At 45.3% G+C, this 20,522-nt stretch overlaps 1 protein-coding gene across 2 annotated transcripts in view; it reads left to right on the forward strand.

The window, feature by feature from the left end:
* Positions 1–441: 441 nt before the first annotated feature.
* The window catches only part of NOS2 (nitric oxide synthase 2), a 47,406-nt gene continuing 27,325 nt past the window's right edge, over positions 442–20,522 (forward strand). The window contains exons 1-7 of one of the 2 annotated variants that reach the window (XM_079132137.1): positions 442–526; positions 914–1,088; positions 3,272–3,936; positions 5,488–5,674; positions 17,479–17,563; positions 18,284–18,397; positions 19,438–19,586. In XM_079132137.1, the coding sequence (XP_078988263.1) occupies positions 5,565–5,674; positions 17,479–17,563; positions 18,284–18,397; positions 19,438–19,586 (458 nt within the window). In that variant the 5' untranslated portion in view covers positions 442–526; positions 914–1,088; positions 3,272–3,936; positions 5,488–5,564. Of the gene's footprint in view, positions 527–913; positions 1,089–3,271; positions 3,937–5,487; positions 5,675–11,781; positions 11,931–17,478; positions 17,564–18,283; positions 18,398–19,437; positions 19,587–20,522 lie in introns of those variants that run through there. The other variant, XM_079132138.1, reaches the window with a different exon arrangement.

Genomic DNA, 20,522 nt, shown 5'->3' on the forward strand with positions numbered 1-20,522 from the left:
CCGGCTGCTGTTGGCATGTGCCTGAGATACCCAGCTGAGGAAGGGAGGAAGGTATTGCTCCACAGCAGCCTTGAACCTCTTCTGCCACCCCTGAGGGCCCAAATGTCCCCACCTGCCCCTGAAGGCACTCTTTGATTTCTCCCCAGCAGAATTCACCTGCTGCATCCATCATCAGAAGAGGCTCAGGAATGCTGCCGGTTGGGTAAACAGGGCCAAGAGGAGGGTGACCACATAGGCCCTGGAAGCTTCAGGAGACTTGCAGAGGGAAACCCGTGACAACCTCCAGCGTGTGGCCAACCTGGGCTGCATCAGAAGCTCACTATCTGTCTCAGCTCTGGGCTGCCTGCCGTGGGACAATGGTTTCACAACCTCTCTGCCAGAACAGTCCTTATCGCTGTTTTGACTCCCCGCTTCTTATTATTCAATAATTCAATTATTGAATTATTATTCAATAATTAAGAGAAGGTTGGAATAGTGGTGCTGGTTACAGAGCATTTCAAATGCAGTCTGTCCTCCATCTCTGCAGGTACAACATCCACAGATTCAACCAGGGATCAAAAATATTATTTTAAAAACTTTCATCTGTACTAAATGTGTGAAGACTTTTTCTTGTCATTATTCCCCAAATAATACAATATAACTATTTACATAGCATTTGCATTGTATTAGGTATAAGTCAAGTAAAGGTGGCTTAAAGCATATGGAAGGAAGCATAGGTTATATGCAAATTCTATGCCATTGCGCGTGAGGATCAAGCCTTCTCAGATTTTGATATCCAGGGGGGTCCTGGAACCAGTCTCCCATGGAGACCAAGGAATGACTGCATACTAAAAGTCACCAAACCGTACACTTTAAAATAGTTAAATGGTAGCTATTTTATTTCACTAAAAAATGAATGAATTTAATGTTACAGAGAAAGAGAGCTTTGGAATTTAGATCTAGCATTTGGCGTGGCTCCCTGACCCATGTGAGAAAGGCTCATTTGAAAGGCGTGTGTGTCACCTACTGGCTTCTGGTCAAAAGATTAATGCTTACTCTCTGACCCGCAGCAGGGATCAAGAACTCTTGCTTGGCTGCCTTTTTACTCAGTAAGTCAAAACATTTTTCTTGCATCTCATATAATCATTTTTATAACTGTTGCTTTTTTTTTTTTTTTTTTTTCAGTTTGGGGATTAAACCCAGGGATGCTCTACCCCTGCACTACATCCTCAGTCCTTTTTCAAATTTTATTTTGAGACAGTCTTGCTATGCTGCCCAGGGTAGCCTCAAACTTGAGATCCTCCTGCCTCAACCTCCCAAGTAGCTGTGTGTCATTGTGCCCGGCTCTGTCACTTTTTGTCATTTGAAAATTCAAGTTCAAAGAGGAAAGGTCACTTTTCTGAGCCCACACAGATGGTCAGTAACAGAGCTGTCACTAGAAACCAGGGCCTTTCAGGAGAATTCTAGTCAAGTTCTCAAAGCCTGGTCCTTGGGTTAGAAAGCCATCATTGGGCCAGGCGCGGTGGCACACGCCTGTAATCCCAGTGGCTCAGGAGGCTGAGGCAGGAGGATTGCAAATTCAAAACCAGCCTCAGCAAAAGGGAGGTGTTAAGCAACTCAGTGAGACCCTGTCTCTAAGTAAAATACAAAAGAGAACTGGTGTTGTGGCTCGGAGGTTAAGTGCCCCTGAGTGCAATCTCCAGTACCCACTCCCTAATAAGAAAGTCAAACCCTGCCATCTGCCCGAAACGTCATGGTTAGCAGGCACTAGGTTAGAGTGGGGACTGAGACAGTAAGTGGCCTTGGAGCCCAGACTGGAAGAATGAGCAGAATGCAAAGAAAAGGAGCAGAGGAAGTAAAAATCTTCCCGAGTCTTCACCCTGTGCCAGCACTTCAGAGGCTCTCTGACTGCACCAACTCCTCAGCCCTTCGTCGGTTAATGCCACAGAGTCCCCTGAGCTACAGGTGCCTTGGTTTCCACGCCTGCCCAGAAGGTGAAGAATCCAAGTAGACGCAGAGCCATCCGGCCGTCAAAGCACTGCATGCTTTGGGTGGTGGGGACATGCAAGGAGAGGCTCCTTACCAGTGCAAGCTGAGAGCAAGCTGATGAGGATATGGAGACTCCTCAGGGACTGCATCTGGGAGAGGTCCTCTTCATGGGGGGTGTGAGCATCGAAGAGGGTGAACCATGGGCACCAGCTTCAAGCCAAAGGCCACTCACACATGTCCTGGGGTTTCACTGCCCAGGCACCCAAAGCCCTAATGTCACACATGTAGCAGACTAAATAGTGGAACAATTACATTTTACAAAGTAATTTCAAACAGGTATTCTGATGCCAATTAGATGGGATTCTAGAGAATTCCACAAATGGCAAGTGATAATGTCCATCTCGTAGGGTTTAAGGTGGGCAAATTAAATTAGTTAATGCGTGTATTTGTTGCAGGTATAGCCAGAGTATGTGAAAATAGTAATGGGAATTAGGGGTCATGGTTTGGCAAACTCCTAATCATCCCTCAAAACCCTGCCCCGGTGTCCTCTTCCCTGTGTGCCTTCCCTAAGCCAGGCAGATCTAACTGCTTGAGCACCATGTCTTCCCTCCATCACTGCAGGCATCACTCTGGATTATAATCATCTGTTCCATGTTTAAGCTTCATACTCCCCAAGGCAGAGACTCTGAGTCTTAGCCCAGTTATGCTTTCCCAGACTCACCTGGCTGAAGCCTGAAAGGAGATTGGTTTTCACATGTTCAGATTCGTTCCAGTCCACTCCTATTTTCATTCATTCATTCATTCATTCATTCACTCACTCACAACAAAGATCTTCAACCTCCCATGCATCTTTTTTTGTGATTCTTAATTAGTCAATCATAGACAAACTCAACGCATTCTAATACTGAATTTAATTTGGTAAACATGGGAAGCAATGAATGGATGGTGGCAGGGATCTGTTAGAAGGGTGAGATTCAGGGTGCATTTCCCCCTCCACTTCTCAACTTTTCCCTAATGTGGTTGTTATTTTACTTTCATAGTGGAAAAAACTTCATACCATATAGGAATGCTAAATTTAAAGCATCATAAAACATTATATTTTTCCACATAAGAAATTATAATGTAATTTCCATTATGAAAAAAGGAATTTTCCCACTGGAGAACATAATTCTACCTGTTATTGACTCAGGCTTATTTAATACTAAGGGGAAGAAAATTTAGTGAAACCAATATGTAAGAAAACTGTACATATCAAAGGCCTTCCTTTTGTTCCTTTCCCAAAATCTCAAACTGAATATTTCAGGATCCTCTTTGAAACACTGGCATCATCTAGCATCACCAGCCTCTGGAACCTGGGTCTTTTCCAGCATGTTCCATACTGTCAACATTCCCCAGCTTCCTGGAGCCTGCTGCAAACTGGAAGTGAGAGGTTAGACAGGAATGAACCAGAGAGCTCCTGCTGGGGACAAAATTCCCCAGATGCTGAAAGAGAGGCCCGGTGGCTTGGCCAAATAAAGTTAGCGCCTCAGTGACTCCCAAAACCATGGGGCCACCCTGCTGATGAGCTGCCGCTTTGGACCTGGGACCAGGAAGAGGTAGATTTACCAAGGATGTACTACACTCGGTGTGATGCAATAGCACCAGAGGCAGAGTCTCGCTCATGAATTAGCTAACTGTATACCCAGCTGGGGACACTCCCTTTGGAAGCAAATAAGAGAACTTGGTGAAGTGGTTTCCAGAATAACCCCGAATGGGTATAAATACTTCTTGGCTGCTATTGTGCTCAGAACTTTGCAGCGAGTTGAAAACTGAGGCTCTGGCTCCAGAGGGCTCAGCATCACTGGTCTGAAACTTCTCAGCCACCTTAACGCAGGAACTGGGCAGTCTCAGCTAATCCCAAAGTTCTCAAAGTCAGATTGTCCCTGTTTGCTTGCGCTGGTCCTACAGAGGCAGCTCGGCTGCTCCGAGGTGAGTCATCTTCATTTCTGGGCAAATGTTTGGAGAGGGTTTTGGTTCTTCCTCTTTGGGAGAGCTCAGAAAACTGTGGGAATTTGCTGGCTATAGCCCTAAGCTGATGGAAAACCTAGAAAAAGAAATACCAATGTGAGGTTGGGACATTTGAACCTGGCATCTTATTCAGATTTCTTTTCTGCAAATAATTGCTGTGGTTGCTACATTAGGAAAAACTTTCTGGAAAATTCAGAATGAGGTGGGGAGAAGCACCTGCTAAGAATGTGTATTTTACATAGATCATCTTATTCAGTCCTTACAATATGTAGTCCCCCTCCCTCCAAAAATTCTGGGAAGATGGATACTATAGCTTATTTCATAGATGGAGAAATGAATTTCAACTAAAAACTTGAGCCAGGTTGAGTCACTAGTAAGAGGTAAGATTTGAAGCTGGGATGTGAGCCCTATCCCCAAGCTGCCTTCCAGTGGGAAACTGTTCCCAAGGAGGAGGTTTGCCATGGGGAAGCCAAAATCCAACATGAGCTGCATCTCAGGTCTCCATTCCTTATCTTTTTTTAAAGGAAATGATCTCAAATATCGAGAATGGAATGCATTTTTCACAAATCATTATTTTCTCTTCGTTTTTTTCAAGTTTATTTTAATAATATATATGGGAATTAACAAATTATAATTAAAAATGGAATCAGTTGTGTTAATTCTACATTACTCAATATCATGCAATATATCATGGTAAAAACAACAGCTTCATTCATATAATTGTTTCCTCTTTGAATAATAAAAAAGGAACATGCAGCATCATTGACTTAGGATCAGCAACAATTGCCAAATCTGTCTCATTTTCTCTCTCTCTCTCTTTTTTTTTTTTTTTCCGGTACTGGGAATTGAACCCAGGGAAGCTTAACCACTGAGCTACACCCCCAAACCTTTTTCTTTTTTTATTTTGAGTCAGGGTCTTGCTAAGTTGCTTAGGACCTTGCTAAGTTGCTGAGGCTGGCCTTGAACTTGCAATCCTCCTGCCTCAGCCTCCCGAGCTGCTTGGATTACAGGCATGTGCCACTGTGCCCAGCTTATAATTGTTGAATCTTAAAAGAAAGGCTGCTGTGACGTGAGGGCTTTCTCGCAGGTGTAATGTGATAGTGGCTAATTACAGGCACCGGATCTCATCTTGCACGGTCAGGCAAGTGTGCCCATGTTTGATGTGTTATAGTGACCACTCAGCTCCAGCCCACCTTGCCTCTGCCCGGGGATGAACCTGGCCCATATCAGTTGAACCCCTAAGGAGGCTCATGGGGCATGTGGTTTGTCCTTGCTCAGGTGTGATGCTGCAGGTCCAATGTTGCTCTTTCAGATTGTTATACAGCTTTGTAAAATTAAGTCTATGTTCATAGGGTCACAAACCCAACCCCCATAGGAACACAAGGCGGGGGGTGCTAATGAGGTAGTTGTATCTTCACTTTAATTTGATTCTTTAGTAAACTGGTCACCTTGGGAAGGCTCAGTCCTGTAAATTCTTCACCCTTGCCTCATAGTCTCTTTGTCCTTCTTCAGCCCTGCAGCAAAGAACGTCTGAGTGAGACCAGATTTTTAAAAAAAAAAAAAAAAAACTGCTTTACAAAGCCACAAAGATGGCCTGTCCCTGGAAGTTTCTGTTCAAGCTCAAATCCTACCAGTATGACTTGACTGAGGGAAAGGACATCAACAACAATGTGGGGAAAGCCACCAGTGCACTCTCCAGGTAAGGGTTCCCTGCTGCCACCTTCAGCATGGTATCCATCATCCTCCATGCCCCTGACACGTAAGTGTTCTCTCTGCTCCTGTTCTCATACTTGATGTCTTGATCTCATACTTGATGAACTTGATCTCCGGGTTCTTTCCTGGAGGTCTCTGTTGGAATGTAATGTAACCACTGTTTTGGAGGGCACCTCATAGTGCCTGACACTATTTGAAAAAGAAAGGGATATACTAGGTGTGGTGGTGCACACCCATAATTCCAGTGACTCAGAAGGCTGAGGCAGGAGGATTTCAAGTTCCCAGTCAGCCTGGGCAATTTATCAAGATCCTGTCTCAAAATAAAAAGTGAAAAGAACTGGGGATATAGCTCAGTGGTAATGTGCCCCTGGGCTCAGTCCCCGATACGGGGGTGGAAGAGAGGGGTAGATATGGCACAGTACTGGCCCTGGGGCGCTTGGAATCTCTAGCAAAAATATGTTAGAATGGGAGGCAGGTGTGCCTAGTGGTTACCACCAGGTAGCATCTTGACCAGAATCTACCATGACTTGCCAGAACATGTACCTTACCAGTTGTTGGATGTTTTGAAAAACATCCTGCTGAAGGGTGTCAAAGGTGTTCTGTGCCTCACTAGCTGGTCCTGTGCCATCTCTTATTAGCTGTGTGACATAGGGCACATTAACCTCTCGGAGCCTCAGAAGTGCCTGTCTGCAGGGTGAGAACCCACCTCATAGCACATTGAGGGTGAAAGGAGAGGGAATGGGTAAAGAAATTGGAGAGTGTTTGCATGCAGTAGGCACTTAAAAGACGTTAGGGCTGTGCTTACATACCGAGCGCCTCGGCATTGCTAGGGCTGCACCACATGCTTCACATGCTTTGCATTTCAGCTGACAGGCACAGCGGCTACGTGAAGCGCACATTGTCTCATTCTACAGATGAGGCAATAGGAGCCCTGAGAGGGGAATGACTAGGTCACATGACTAGTAGGTAATTAGAGTTGAAATGTGAACCCAAAGTTTGTGTTCTTCCATGCCTCATCCCCCAGCCAGAGACGTAAGCCTGATATACCACAGAGCTGAGAAAATTAGTCACCCAACTAGTCAGTGCACAGGCTTCTAGAGAATGCTAGAGGAGTTCAACCCCTTGGCCTGGGGGTTGAGGCTTGCTCAAATGGAAAGGAAATTCAATCAACAATGACATGACCAAGCAAATCAAATCAAAGCTCCAATCGACACAGGGCCACCATGCAGCCTCACTGCCCAGAGGTGCCTTTCCAGGGAATGCAATAGGCAGAGCGCTCCCTGGAGGCAGACGGCAGGTCCTAGGTGTACCTGTACCTGGCCACCAAAGAGCTGCCCAGTTTAGAGCATGGGTTTGAGGAGAAGGAAATGGTTTTGCCAAATCATATAGCCTGTGAACCTTGGCAAGTCTCCCAGTCTCAGAACCTCAATGTCTTCATCCATGGGGTTGCCTGTTCCGTGGAGTTGTGGTAAGGATTAAAGGAGGTGGCACAGGTCAATCACTTAGCACAGAGAGAGCACTCAAGAAGCAGCATCTGCTAGAGCCCTCATCCCGAGCTTGCTGTCGCTGGCAGCTAGGATGGGGCTGAGCAACATTAAGCCCAGTCCCCCCTGAGGGCTTGGCAGGTGTGCGTCATGGACTCTGAAGGGCGGGTGGAATGCAGAGAGATGTAGCAGAGACATTCTGGGAAGGGGGGCGAGGGAGCAAAGATTCAGAGGCCGAAGCAAACAGTCTGTGCTCTGGAGGAGTGTCTGTGGAGCTGGGAGAGGAAGGGCCAGGTCAGAGCTCAGGGAGCTCCAACGCAGGGTGGGAGCCGTTGTGGATTCTCCAGCAAGACTGTCCCAGTGTAGTGTGTGGGGTGAACGGGAGGAAAGAACAATTGAAACAGGCAGCCACATTGTGGTGACCAAGAGACCAACTGATGAGAACACAGAGTCGGATAGCCTCAGGAGGTCCTGTTGGCACTTCAGGCTCAAAATACTGCGGACTGACAATGGCTGTACCCCCTCCTCTTCATTTCATCACTGCCGCCCCTGCCAACTGGCCTCCCTGACTCTAGCCTTCCTAATCTTGATTTCTAGCAAGGCATGCTTCTGCTCTAGAGCCTGCAGTGGCTACAATTGCCTGTCACCACTCTGAGCTTGAGGGCAGGGTTCTGTATGATTACCTCACATAGACAGAAGGCACTTCCCACCTGCCCACCCAGCCTATTCCCTATCTTTCCAGACCATTCTGAGTCCCTCTCCTTCCAGATTCCTCAAAGTTTCCAATAGCATGGCCAGTTATTCCTGAGGACTACCTTGTCTCTGGATCATTCATTCAGGATACCTGAACTCAGGCCCTCAGGCAAAACTCTGAGCTGCAGTGGGAGTTGAACTTGACCATCTGTCTTTTTTCTCTCTTCACACTGGTGGGCTGGTAGAAAGGTTCAAATCCAATGGTAGAAGGGACGGAGAGGAAATATCACACATTAATTCATTTAGCACTCTAACAATGCATGAGGAAGGAACTTTGGTGTTTTTCTATTTTAGAGATGAGGACGCTGAGGCCAGAATATGAAAGTGATTTTTAAGATCTTTTTTTTTTTTTTTTGCTGTGCTGGGGATTGAACCCAGGGCCTTGTGCTTGCAAGGCAAGCACTCTACCAACTGAGCTACCTCCCCAGCCCCGATTTTTAAGATCTTTTAAAGTTAGCAGATGACAGAGCTGAAATTCAAATGGGCTGTCTGGCCTGTAACCACTACGTGAAACTGCCAATGTTTTGGGTCTTGGGCATGTTCCATTCATTAACAATTATATGCTGGATTAGGGATGTAGCTCAGTGAGAGAATGCTTGCCTAGCATGTGCAAACCCTGGGTTCAATCCTCAGCATTACCAAAAAAATAAAAATAAAAAATAAAAAAAAATAAAAATAAAAAGGTGGAGAAAGGACTTAAAATCAGCATACTACAGTGATGCAGCCACATCAATGTTAATAGCAGCTCAATTCACAATAGTTAAACTGTGGAACCAACCTAGATGTCCTTCAATAGATGAATAGATAAAGAAACTGTGGTGTATATATACACAATGGAATATTACTTAGCCTTAAAATAGAATAAAAGTATGACATTTGCAGGTAAATGGATGGCGTTGGAGAATATCACACTAAGTGAAATAAGTCAATCCCCCCCAAAAAAGGCCAAATATTTTCTCTAATATGTGGATGTTGATCCATAATAGGGGAGGGGGCAAGGGAAGAATGGAGAAAATTTGAGTGGAGCAGAGGGGAGAGAAGGAGGGGAGGGGGCATTGGGGTGGGAAAGATGGTGGAATGAGACAGACATCATTACCCAAGGTACATGTGTGATTGCACGAATGGTGTGACTCTACATAGTGTACAGAGAAATGAAAAGCTGTACTCCATTTGTGTATAATGAATCAAAATGAATTCTGCTGTCATATAAAACTAACTAAAACAAATAAAAATAAAAAATGTTTTAAAAGGGGAACTAACAATTATATACCCAGTCCTATTCACTTGGCACTTGTGCTGAGAGTTAAGATGTCTACAAAACCCTTCTGAATAGCTTGAGCCATTTATTAATTACACACATCACTACTAAAAATAACAAGCGATATTTAGAGTATTCTTGGTACTGTGTCAATAATAAGACAGGAATTATCATTATTATCCTTGTTTTTACCCGAGGCCAAGAAGGAGAAAGTGGTGGCGCTGAGATTTTGGACCAAGTCCAAACTCTACACTCTCCCTGAGGAACTACCATGTGCTGGACTGTGAAAGACCCCAGCACAGAAAACAGACCCAGTTCCTGTTGTCAGGGAGGAAGGGGGAGAAACGATGTCTTCCTCACTGGTTCTGGAGGAGTCCATGAAGAATGAGGTTAAAGGGTTTATACATTAAGTAAGGCATGCAGTGGGACAGAGGGATGGGCAGGATGCTGGAAAGAGTGGGAGCCTGACCCCATAGTCAAGCACCTCTTCTGGGGAGACCACAAGGACCTTGCCTGTATGTGGGGAAGAGTGGGTGGGTAGCAGCCAACTTTCTGGAGGAGGTGACTCAGCTGGACTACAACCACTTGGAGAGGTGTGGGACAGGGAGGATGTTACTAGAAGAGGAAGCAGCTATACAAGGAAATTTTAGTCTGAAAGAAATGAGAGCCAATTTATTTTTATTTTAGAACATAATTTTCAAATTTATTTAGGTGTAATAAGACCAATAACCTATTCTCTGTGACTAAGAATTCTAAGACTCTGTATACACACATGATTCAGAGGTGAGCGTGGTGCATGTGTGCTCACGTCCATGTGTTAGTCAAAGGCAAATGTGGGATCATCTAGGTGAAGAGAAAAGGAATTTATAACAGAGTTGAGGGAAGTGTTCCTATCTGGGTTGCAGTTGACTCAGAACAAACATGTACACCAATTCCTCTGTGATTTGAGTTTGGGATTTACTATGCTGAAGTATGGCTGGGAAGGTCCCCAGAGGGCTGCAGCCCTATCCTCACCTGAATTCTATTAGTTATCAACCTGTAATGTAAGGAGCAATATACACAGGGAAAAAAGCCCTGAGACCCTCAGCCTTCCAGACAGGAAGGACCAGAGGACTGCTAAAGGACCTGACCAGGTGTCTGGTCCAAATGCCTACCCAGATGTTTCCCACTAGAAGTCACCACCAGTCCTGCCTGTTCTTTCATTTTCTTTCTGGAATCACACAGGACATACAGAAGAGAAATATTTTCCCCAGGAGTGGTGGCACATTCTTGTAATCCCAGTTACTTGGGAGGCTGAGAGTCAGGAAGATTACAAGTTCAAGGCCAGCCTGGGCAATTTATCAAGACTTTGTCAATCTCAAAGCAAAACAACAACAAACAAAAGTGATTCTTTTTTATTTTTTTAGAAATGCAAATGTATTTTTCCCCACATTTTTTTGTTGGTGCTTTATAGTTGTACATAGTGATGGGATTTGTTGTTACATATTTGCATATGCACACACTATAACATTATAATTTCCCAGCAGAACATTTCTATATGTCACCTTGGTCAAGGTCCTAGACTGTCTAGGTCCCCAACTTCCTCCTCAATAGAATGGACATATCATATAACTTCTTGACTGACTAGTAAAATGTACAGGAAATAGCAGACAAAAAAGATTCCTTTGTAAGCTGTGAAGTATGTACAATTGGGCCTTTTTATTATGATCCTTACTGGTATTGCTAGGAGACCAAACATCCCACCCCCCACAACCTCTTAACCCAGGGACAAATTTTGCTGCAGCCCAGGCTGAACACGCCTAGGATTCAGAGATGCCTGGTTTCACTTCTGAATGAGGAAGACGATCTTGTGATCTTCTGGAGAGGGTGTAAAGACCTGGTCCAGGGAGGGCTGAGGGCTGACTGCCTATCTAGTTGAGAGTGCAGAGGACATGCATTTCTGCTACTATTCATCCCAGGAGAGGTAGCAGCAGCTGGAAAGATGAATGCTGGGATACTAACACCAGGTGCTTCCTGGTCAAACAGGGAAGGAGACTTGCTCCTTGATCTTGAACACCCACTATGTGCAGGGACCGTGAGGGTTCAATTGCTGAGGCTGCTCCTGGAAAACCCACCATTTCCAGAGGACAACACGCGCCTAAATCACTATGACACTTGGGGGCAAAGGGAGCTCAGCACAGGACCTGAGTGGGGCCAGGCAGGAGAAAGGAGAGATGGCATTTGAACCTACGGCTCTGACAGGTGGAAACAGGAGAGGGAGGGCCTTTCCTGTGGCAGGACCAGGGCGGCCAAGTCAATGCGATGGAGAGCGTGCCCACTGCCTACCTTAGTTTCTTATCTGGTGAGATATATGTGACAAGTGACCATTTCGACCATCATTAAGTATACAGCTCAATAGCAGTAAGGACATCCACACTGTCCTACAACTGTTGTGGCTGCTGGGCCTGGGGACCTGGGATCGCCTCGAGGAATGCCGGGCCACCAAGCCAGGGCGCCCAGAGCGGGGACCCTCGGCGCCAGGACGCGGATCCTGGCCGCTCCTCCGCTCGCTCCGCCCGGGGGCGGGGGCTGCGGGGTCCGGGAGTGATAAAGCGGCGGCCGCTTGGACTCCGGGACCCAGCAGTTGCGCGGCACCAGGCCATGCGCGAAGGGTTGAGCGCCGCATGCGAAGCGGCCCGGCCGCGGCTGTGCCGTTTCCTGCGCTGGATCCTCCGACCGAAGCCCGCCTGTCGCCCCTGTGGAGCCAGGTACTCCCCGCCCGCCCAGGCGTAGGCGACAGAGGGAGGCGGGCGGGTGGCTCCTCACCCGGACAGTCCAGCCGGGCCAGCACTGATTCTCTGCTAGAGAAACCGAAGCTTTGGAATGTTCCCCCTGTTTCTATGGGGGCTTACTCTGCGTGCTTGCCTCTTTTAGGGCGATGCAGGAGCCACAAATGACCCAGAGAAGCCCTAAGTGCACCGTGCGAGGCGTCTGTGCAGGCTGAATTCTGCATGTGTTAAACTTGAGAGCGTCTCTGATATTTTAGCCCTGCTACTTTAGATAGGATGTGGTTAAGGGAGCAAAGATGTTCTTTTACAAATTCCCCTTCAGAGGAGTGCCACCCCACTCACTTGGTGTGTATACTAAGTAGGCTGATGAGAGGTGGCAACAGCAAGGGACTCGGGCTCCCGGGTCAGTCCCAGCTATAAATTACAGCTCTGACCTCAGCAGCCCTGTCACTCCAGGGCTTGCGGATAGCTTTGTAGGTCTAAGCAAGCCACCACACTACCAGCGTTCCTTTTGAAGGACCTTCGTCAGCAAAGGGCCAAGCAGGTCCGGGCACAGCTGTGGGGTTAGTCAAATTGCATGAGTGTCTGTGGGCTCGGATAAACGATGCTGTAATTTGGAACCAAGTATCCAGAGTCTTAATGTACTCATCTGACATCTGGTCACAGGATCTTGCAGCGCCTAGCTGAAAGAAATCTGCTAACTAGGGGAGACACAGGTGCCTGGGTAAAGCCTTGTCTACTCATTTTTCCAAATTTAAAAAAATACCAATTACAAAAGGAATTTATAGCCAGCATAAAAAGTTGGAAGATGCAGAAAAGTAGAAAGAAAAATTAAAATTGCCCATGATCGCATCACTTGATGCTAATCACTGTTAACATTTACTGGCCTGTCCCCCAGGTTCTTCTATACACACACAGCCGTTATCAGACCACATATATAGTTCTGAGGCATTATTTATAAGAGCAGAGAAACTAGACACAATCTAAACATCCAGCCCTAGGCCATAACATCAGGCTAATTATAGCTCATCCTAATGGTGGATTTTCAGACAGCCCTTTTAAATGATGCTTTTTAATATTTGGGGTAAATGATTAAGCATGCAAAGATATTGTTTCTCAATCTAAATATTGCTGAGGACTAGTGGACATTTCTGATTTGAAATTTATGAAATCATTCAACTCTTATGAAATTGTCCAACCCTATCTCCAAAAGTAAACGAGAGGAAACCAGAAGGGGTACGGGATGGGGGATTAGGATGAGTAATGGTGGCAAACAAGTGAGCAGAGCATTACGGCCTTGCTTCTGTGGGGACCCCAGCCCCCAAACATCTTCCTATTTAAGTGACCCCATGGTGCCTGCTCAGCCATGGCTTAGCTCTTCCTAATAATAATCTTCTGTCCAGATTATTCTATATTGGCTTTTTTTTTTTTTTTTTTTTTTTTTTTTTTGGTCTGGTGAAGCACATTAGTCCAGACCAGGTGAGTGTGTTAAAGAAAAAATTATTCAATGATATTTGTTAAAACACAGCAAGAAAGACATTCTAGATATTCAGGACAATTGTGCTGGGTTTAGAGACCCTCTAACAGGGTCCTTCAATGGAGGAGAAAGTTTGGGCTTAATTGGAATACAGCATTGGAAAGTGGGAGTGGATCGCCAATGGGCAGGGTGAGGGTCAGTGAATGGAAAAGTTCTAAGATGGAAGGAACATTGGTGGGAAGAAGGGTTATGTCTAAATGAACTAAATAAAATTCTTGCCAAAGATAGGCCAGGATGATGGGACATCCTCAGGGGATGGTGAAGGATGAGGAACCTGATTAGATATCAAGAGTAGGTGGTTCTTGCTAACCTGATTTCATGGGGTTCTTTGCTAAAACTGAATTTTATAGGGAAATGAACCAATGGGCATGGATAAGAAGAGATACTGTTCTTTCCTTTTAACAATATAAGTCCTTTTTAAAAAATTAAATGTTATAGGAAAAAATGTTCCGTGTCACTTGTTGAAGCATGGTAAGAAAGACTTTATTCAGGGACCACTGCAACAGAGTCTTGCAATGGAGGAGAAAGATTGGGCTCAACTTGGAAAATAGTATGGAAAAGTGGAGACTGATAGTGAAGGAGCAATGTGGGGGGCCAATTCAAAGAGAAGTTCTAAGAGGTCATATCAGGAGTAAAGGGGATTCTGTCTAAATCTAATCTGACAAAATTCTTGCTAAAATGAGGTTAGCATGACCGGATACAGTGGCACATACCTGTAATCCCAGAGATTTGAATGCCTGAGTCAGAAGGATCACAAGTTTGAGGCCAGCCTGGGCAACTGTTTCAAAATAAAAAATAAAAAGGGTTGGGGATTTAGCTCAGTGTAGAGCATGCCTGGGTTCTGTTCCTAGAATCACAAAAAAGCAAGCAAGCAAGCCCAGGATAATGAGCCATCATGTGAGGGTGGTGGAGGATGAAGAACCTGATCAGCTATAAAAGGCAATGAGCTATTGTGAGCAGGAAGTTACCACTGAAATAACTTGGTTCTCGTTAAAGTTGTATTTTACAAGGAAGAGCACAGATGGGCATAGGAGAAGGTCCAGAAGCCTGATCAAAGTTTGACCTAGCAAAGATTCTTTGCCAGATAACAATAGATGATCAGATGGACGGCCATTTACAGGGATGCTGAACCAGTTGATTCATATCTAGGTTGCTTTGTGACACAAGAGTCCACCCTCATCTATGGGGCGTACATTCCCAGAACCCAGCAGATGCCCAACCCACAGTAGCACCAAGTCCTATAAATACTATTTTTCCCTGTACATACTTAACAACGATTTAATTTATAAATCAGGCAAAGTAAGAGATTAACAGCAACTAGTAAGAAAATAGAACTGTTGTAACAATATACTGTAATTAAAATTATATGAACGTGCATCATGGAACCAGGACGATGTCAGTGGTCTGATGTCATTAATCAACTTCTTCAACTCTGCCAGAAGTAAAGCAGCAGCTGCTTCATCAATAGATGCAGCCCCCCTAGTAATTGATATATTTTCTTGGTTCAAATTTATTCCTGAATCTTCATAACCGTCTCTTCCTTGGAGTACGTGGCCTGGTGTCATTTGTTTGAAGTCTTCCTGTAGATTCAGGGCCTTCCGGTGGAATATGTTGTCATCAGTCCAAACATTCTTTATGTTGGTGTCTTTCACCCACAAATTTCGGGCCTTCTCCAGCTTGACTAAGCACTTCTCATATACTGTAATTTTTGCGGTTTGGGGTGTAACAAGCAAAACTAGCATGAGTTTCTTTTTTCCTTCTTTACAATTTCACAATTAGAAAATTCATTCTTGCTACAGATGTTAGCAACCTGAGCATATGGAATTTTTCTTTCTTTTTTAAGTCTAGAACGTTCACCTTTAGGAGATACTTTATGGCTTCTCTTGGGCAAATCTGAATGGCCAGTATTAACACTCCTGTGCTTTGGGATCATTATTAAGTAAAATAAAGGTTATCTGAATACAAGCACTGTGATAATGTGGAAGTGGATCTAGCCTAAGAGACTACTGTATACAGTGTGGTTTTGATGGATGAAGGGATGATTCACAGCCCAGACAGGACAGGGTGGGATGGTGCAAAATTCCATCATGCTGCTCAGAATGGCATACAATTTTAAAACTTATGGATTGTTTATTTCTGGAATGCTCCATTTAATATTTTCAAACTGTGGTTGACTTCCTGCAACTGAAACCACAAATAAAGAAGGACTACCATACCTACCTACAGTCTCTTCCAGGGATGCTATCTTTTTTTTTTTTTTTTTTTTTTTTTGGTGCTGGTGATTGAACCCAGAACTTTCTGCATGCAAGGCAAACACTCTACCCACTGAGCTGTATCCTCAGCCCAGATACTATCTTTTTATAGTTATAAATCACCAAATGTTGTATGTAATGTATGTAGTTAATTAAATGATAATAATATAGTTATTATTTTTCCAATAATAAGGGTAATTCAAGCTGAGTGTGGTGGTGCACCCCTATAATCCCAGAGGCTTAAATTCAAAGTTAGTCTGCACAACTTATGGAGACCCTATCTCAAAACGAAAACAACAACAAAAAAATGTGGGGGAGGCTGAGGGGTGCAGCTAAGTGATAGAGCACCTCTGGATTCAATTTCCGGTACTGAAGGGAAAAAAATAGGGATCGATGGTCACTCATATTCCAATCTCATAGATATGTATAAAGAAAATGATAGACCCTTATTACATTCTTTACTCTTCCCTCTCTGACACTGCCAAGAACACAGGACACAATAAGCTTTCAAGCTGGGATGCCCCTATGGAATGATTCTCCCCAGAGGCAGGCAGTGTGGGTGTGACTTTTGGAGGGGTGCTCATATACCTATGCAGACAGTGCCAAGGTCTTCTGCTTCCTGTAGCACTGGGTGAATTTGAAATCCCAAACCAGAACTGACGACTTCTGAGTGTCCTCTTCAAAGGACAGGTTCATTTCTTTAAACACGACTTGCTGTTTTAAAATACATCAAAATAAATCAAACCAATATGTTTGTTAAAAGAGTGCCTTTGAAAGTATTTCTAGAAGAAATACTTTATTCTTTATTTATGTCAATAAAGATGCAATGACATCTTAGACTTGCTTAAAAATAAAGGTGGTGCATGCCTGTACCCAGCTATTGGGAGGCAAGTTAAGGCCAGCCTCAGCAACTTAGAAAGGCCCTAAGCAACTTGGCAACATCCTGTCTCAAAATAAAAAAAAAGAAAAAGGGCTGGGGATGTGGCTCAGTGGATTCAGACCCCAACACTGCAAAACATAAGCAAATAAAATGAAATCAAAAGGGATGGGAATTTAGCTCAGTGACAGAGTGCTTGCCTAGCATGTAGGAAACCTTGGATTCAATCCCCACTACTGTCAAAACAAACAAATAAAATAAAGGCAGAGGCTGGGAGTTGAACAAGAATGGCCACGGATTCACAATTGATGCATTGGGTTGTATCTGGGTGAAGGACCCATGAGAGTTTATTACACTATTCTCTTGACTTTCACAAATGTTGCATTTTCCAGGATAAAAATTTAAAGTAAGTAAATAAACCAGGATAAGTTTAGTATTTTAGATAAAAAGATCAAGTCACTAAAAACAAGCAGGTGGCAGGCAGTGCCTGCTGCTGACCTGGGAGGGTAGAGTGAATGGAGCCGTTCTCAGTCCACAGCCCCTGTTCCACGGTGGCACTTGGCTTTTGAAGAGGGTAATTTCCCAGAACTTCTGTTGCTGGTTGGGCCAGTAGCTTTGGCTCAGGTCCCCTCATATCCTATTGAGTGGGGAGAAAGAGAAGAAGAGGAAGGATGGTAACGGTGGGGAGATCAGTCTAACTGATTCCCTCACCCTCTGTCCCCCTTGACTGGAAGTCACGAGCAGTTCATTCCCACCCTCTGGACCTCAGTCCCCCATCTGCCCACTGAGGGGACTAGAGGATTGCACTCCAAGACCCCTGTCCACTCTGACTCCATCTCTGATGGATGTTTCCTTTTGTAGCCCAGCAACACAGGATGACCCCAAATGTCACAACCTCAGCAAGCATCAAAATGGATCCTCTCCACCCCTCCCGGGGACGGCAAAGGTCAGTGGGTCACGTGGTGTGGGAAGCCCTTTCCTTCCTCACAGAGGCAGATGCAGGCTGGATACCCTACTGTGGGCTGGGCTGGGGGTGCGGGATGCCAGGCTCTAGGTGGTGAGTCCCAGACCTAGGGACTCGGGTGGGAGCAAGGAAGGGCTGTGGAGAGTGGGATGGTCTGTGGTGAACAGGAGTGGTGGTCTCCAAAGTGCTCTAGCATCTGGGTGACCTGTCCAGGTGCCTGGCAATAGGTGAGGGATGATTTGAGATCAGTCATGATCATAAGGGGTGAGACGTTCTCAAATAATCAGATTCACCAGCTGAGCCTTCAATCCCAGTCCCCTCCTCTTAGGCACCTCTGGGAGAGGAAGGCTGTGGTACATTCTTCCCTGTCCTGATTTCTATCCTGGGTGGTATTGGCTATGACAGGCTCCCCCACATCTAACCTGAGTCTCTCCCTTTGCAATTCCTCTGAGCAAGCATTTGGCAGGGCCTTAGTGAGGAGAGAAGCATGGCCAGTGGCCCAGGCACCTGGAGCTCTCAGCAGGCACTGGCCCAGGTGGCCTCACTACTGGGTAGGGAGGAGGGATGGGGACTGCCCCCCTCCCCTATGTGCATACTCACAGCTCCCCACCCAAGCTGGAGCAGGGCCCAGAGACCTGGGGGAGAACTGAGGGATCCTGGGATCTCAGATGCTTGGAAAAACCTGTTTTTTCTCCCTCTTAGAAATCTCCAGAATCTCTGAACACACCTCCTCCATCCTGCTCACAGCACGTGAGGATCAAAAACTGGGGCAGTGGGATGACTTTGCAAGACACACTTCACTACAAAGCCAAATCGGTGAGAAGTCGGGGCTCCTGGGAGAACCATCTTTGTCCAAGCTGGTGAAGTGTGGGGGTCCTTTGTGGATTAACAGAGGTCTGCCTGGGCAAACAATCATCTGCCTGGACAACGCACAGTGGGAATAGAGACTAACATTCCCACAAATTACAGAAGGAAGTTAATTATGCCAACTCCCTATTAACCACCCTAATGGATGATGGATAATCAAGGATGTTAGATAAATGATTAAAAAAAACAAATTTTAACAGAAATCAAGAAGAATTTCTAACTCAATTGCCCAAAGCTAGACTGAACTAAGTGAGGCGGTAATGAGCTCCCTATCACTGGAAGGATTCAAATATTTGATATAGAGATTACAGAGGAGTTGGAGCATCCAGTAACTAAATGTCTTTTAAGGCTCCTTCCTGTTTTTTTTTTTTTTTTTTTTTTTTTTTTTTTTTTACAGTGCTGATTATCAAACCCAGGGCCTTGCACTTGCTAGACAAATGCTCTACCATAGAGCTACACCCCCAGTCCTCCTTTCTGTCTTTTAAGTTCCTTATTCTGACTTTAGAATTCATGCTATGGTTGTAAAGTGGGAAAGAATAGAAAAGGTCAAGACCATGAAGGCAGAATGATTCCCCAACCCCCACACCCAGAAACCACCATAGTTAATATCTGGGGATACTTCCTTCCAGAATGTTTTCTGTGTCATCCTATGGCTTTGGGATTTTGTATTCCCCCAGGAGCCGCAGGAGCCTCTTTAAATAAGAAAACAGATGAAATGTTTCCAGGGACCAAACTGGGACTGGTTAGGGAGCAGGACCAGAGACTGAGGCCAGGATTAGGGGACAATCCTGGCTCACACCCACTGGGACTCAGCCAGTAGAGAAGAAAAGATCTGGGTGGGGAGAAAGCCCAAGCTCCTGGACCTTAAGGAAGAGGTGCCACAGGGTGGCGGAGGTGTGGGGAGTCGAAGCAGCCAGCAGGAGGGAGGTGGCCAGGCCAGCTGACCAGACTTCACACTCCGCACTAACGACCTGCTTCTGTCTTTCCAGAATTTCACTTGCAAGTCCAAATCTTGCCTGGGGTCTATCATGAACCCCAAAAGTTTGACCAGAGGACCCAGGGACAAGCCTCTCTCTCTGGATGAGCTTCTACCTCAAGCTATTGAATTTGTCAACCAGTATTACGACTCCTTCAAAGAGTAAGGCTTATGTCCTACAATGTCACTGCTTCCTCCTTCTCCCCAGGGCTCTCCTACCTCCAGCAATGACCCTCTGACCCTAGATCCCTTTCCTTCCCAGATTCCCAGTGATTCCAGACTAAATTATAGTTTTCTAAGAGAAGAGGTCCTGGAATAAGTGCTTGTAATTGGGGATAAAGTTCAGGAATAGCAGTAGTGGTAAAAAGTGGAGGTTGGGGTGCCAACAAGATTGAATTCCGGCTTCATCATTAACCACTGCTGAATCCTTGGGAAATCCCTTACCTTCTCGAAGCCTCAACTTCCAAGGGAATAACAGAACCTGGCTCATAGATTGTTGTGAGGATTATGTAAATTCAGAACAGTGCCCTAGCCCTGAGTAACCTTGATTGTGAATTTATAGCAATTCTTTTATTATGAAATGTTTGAGCCGGAAGGGACCTCAGAAACCACCTGGTCAAGTCCTTCCTCCTATAGGTGTGAACTTGGAAGCCCAGTGACACTCCTGAGGTCACTGAATCCCTGTAAGAATCCAGGCCACCTGACTTGGAGAGGACAGGCTGGTGCTCTTTGCACTGAACCTGGTGGGGCTCCACGTTCCTGGGGTTCTCTTCTTCTTCCTACCCAGTGAGGCTTCTGTGAGGCACGCTAGGAGTCCTTCATTTCTATAGTCAGTCATTCAGGTGACTGAGTGCATTATCAAATACCAGCCCGGTGTCAGAAACTGGCATGCAAAGTTGTTTTAAATTGTCAATTGTAGATTTTATTGTCAACATGTACAATTGTACACATTCGGAAAAATCGTATAGATAGTATCATGATGATGTTGTATATAGCCAGGATTATGGTGACAGACTTAGGTTCAATCCTCGCTGTGCCCCTCCTAAGCTGCATGACCCTGAGCACATTACTTTGTCTCTTTGTGCCTCAATTTTCCTG

The sequence above is a fragment of the Sciurus vulgaris genome, assembly GCF_902686455.1.
Source record: "Sciurus vulgaris genome assembly, chromosome: 3".
Taxonomy (NCBI): Eukaryota; Metazoa; Chordata; class Mammalia; order Rodentia; family Sciuridae; genus Sciurus; species Sciurus vulgaris.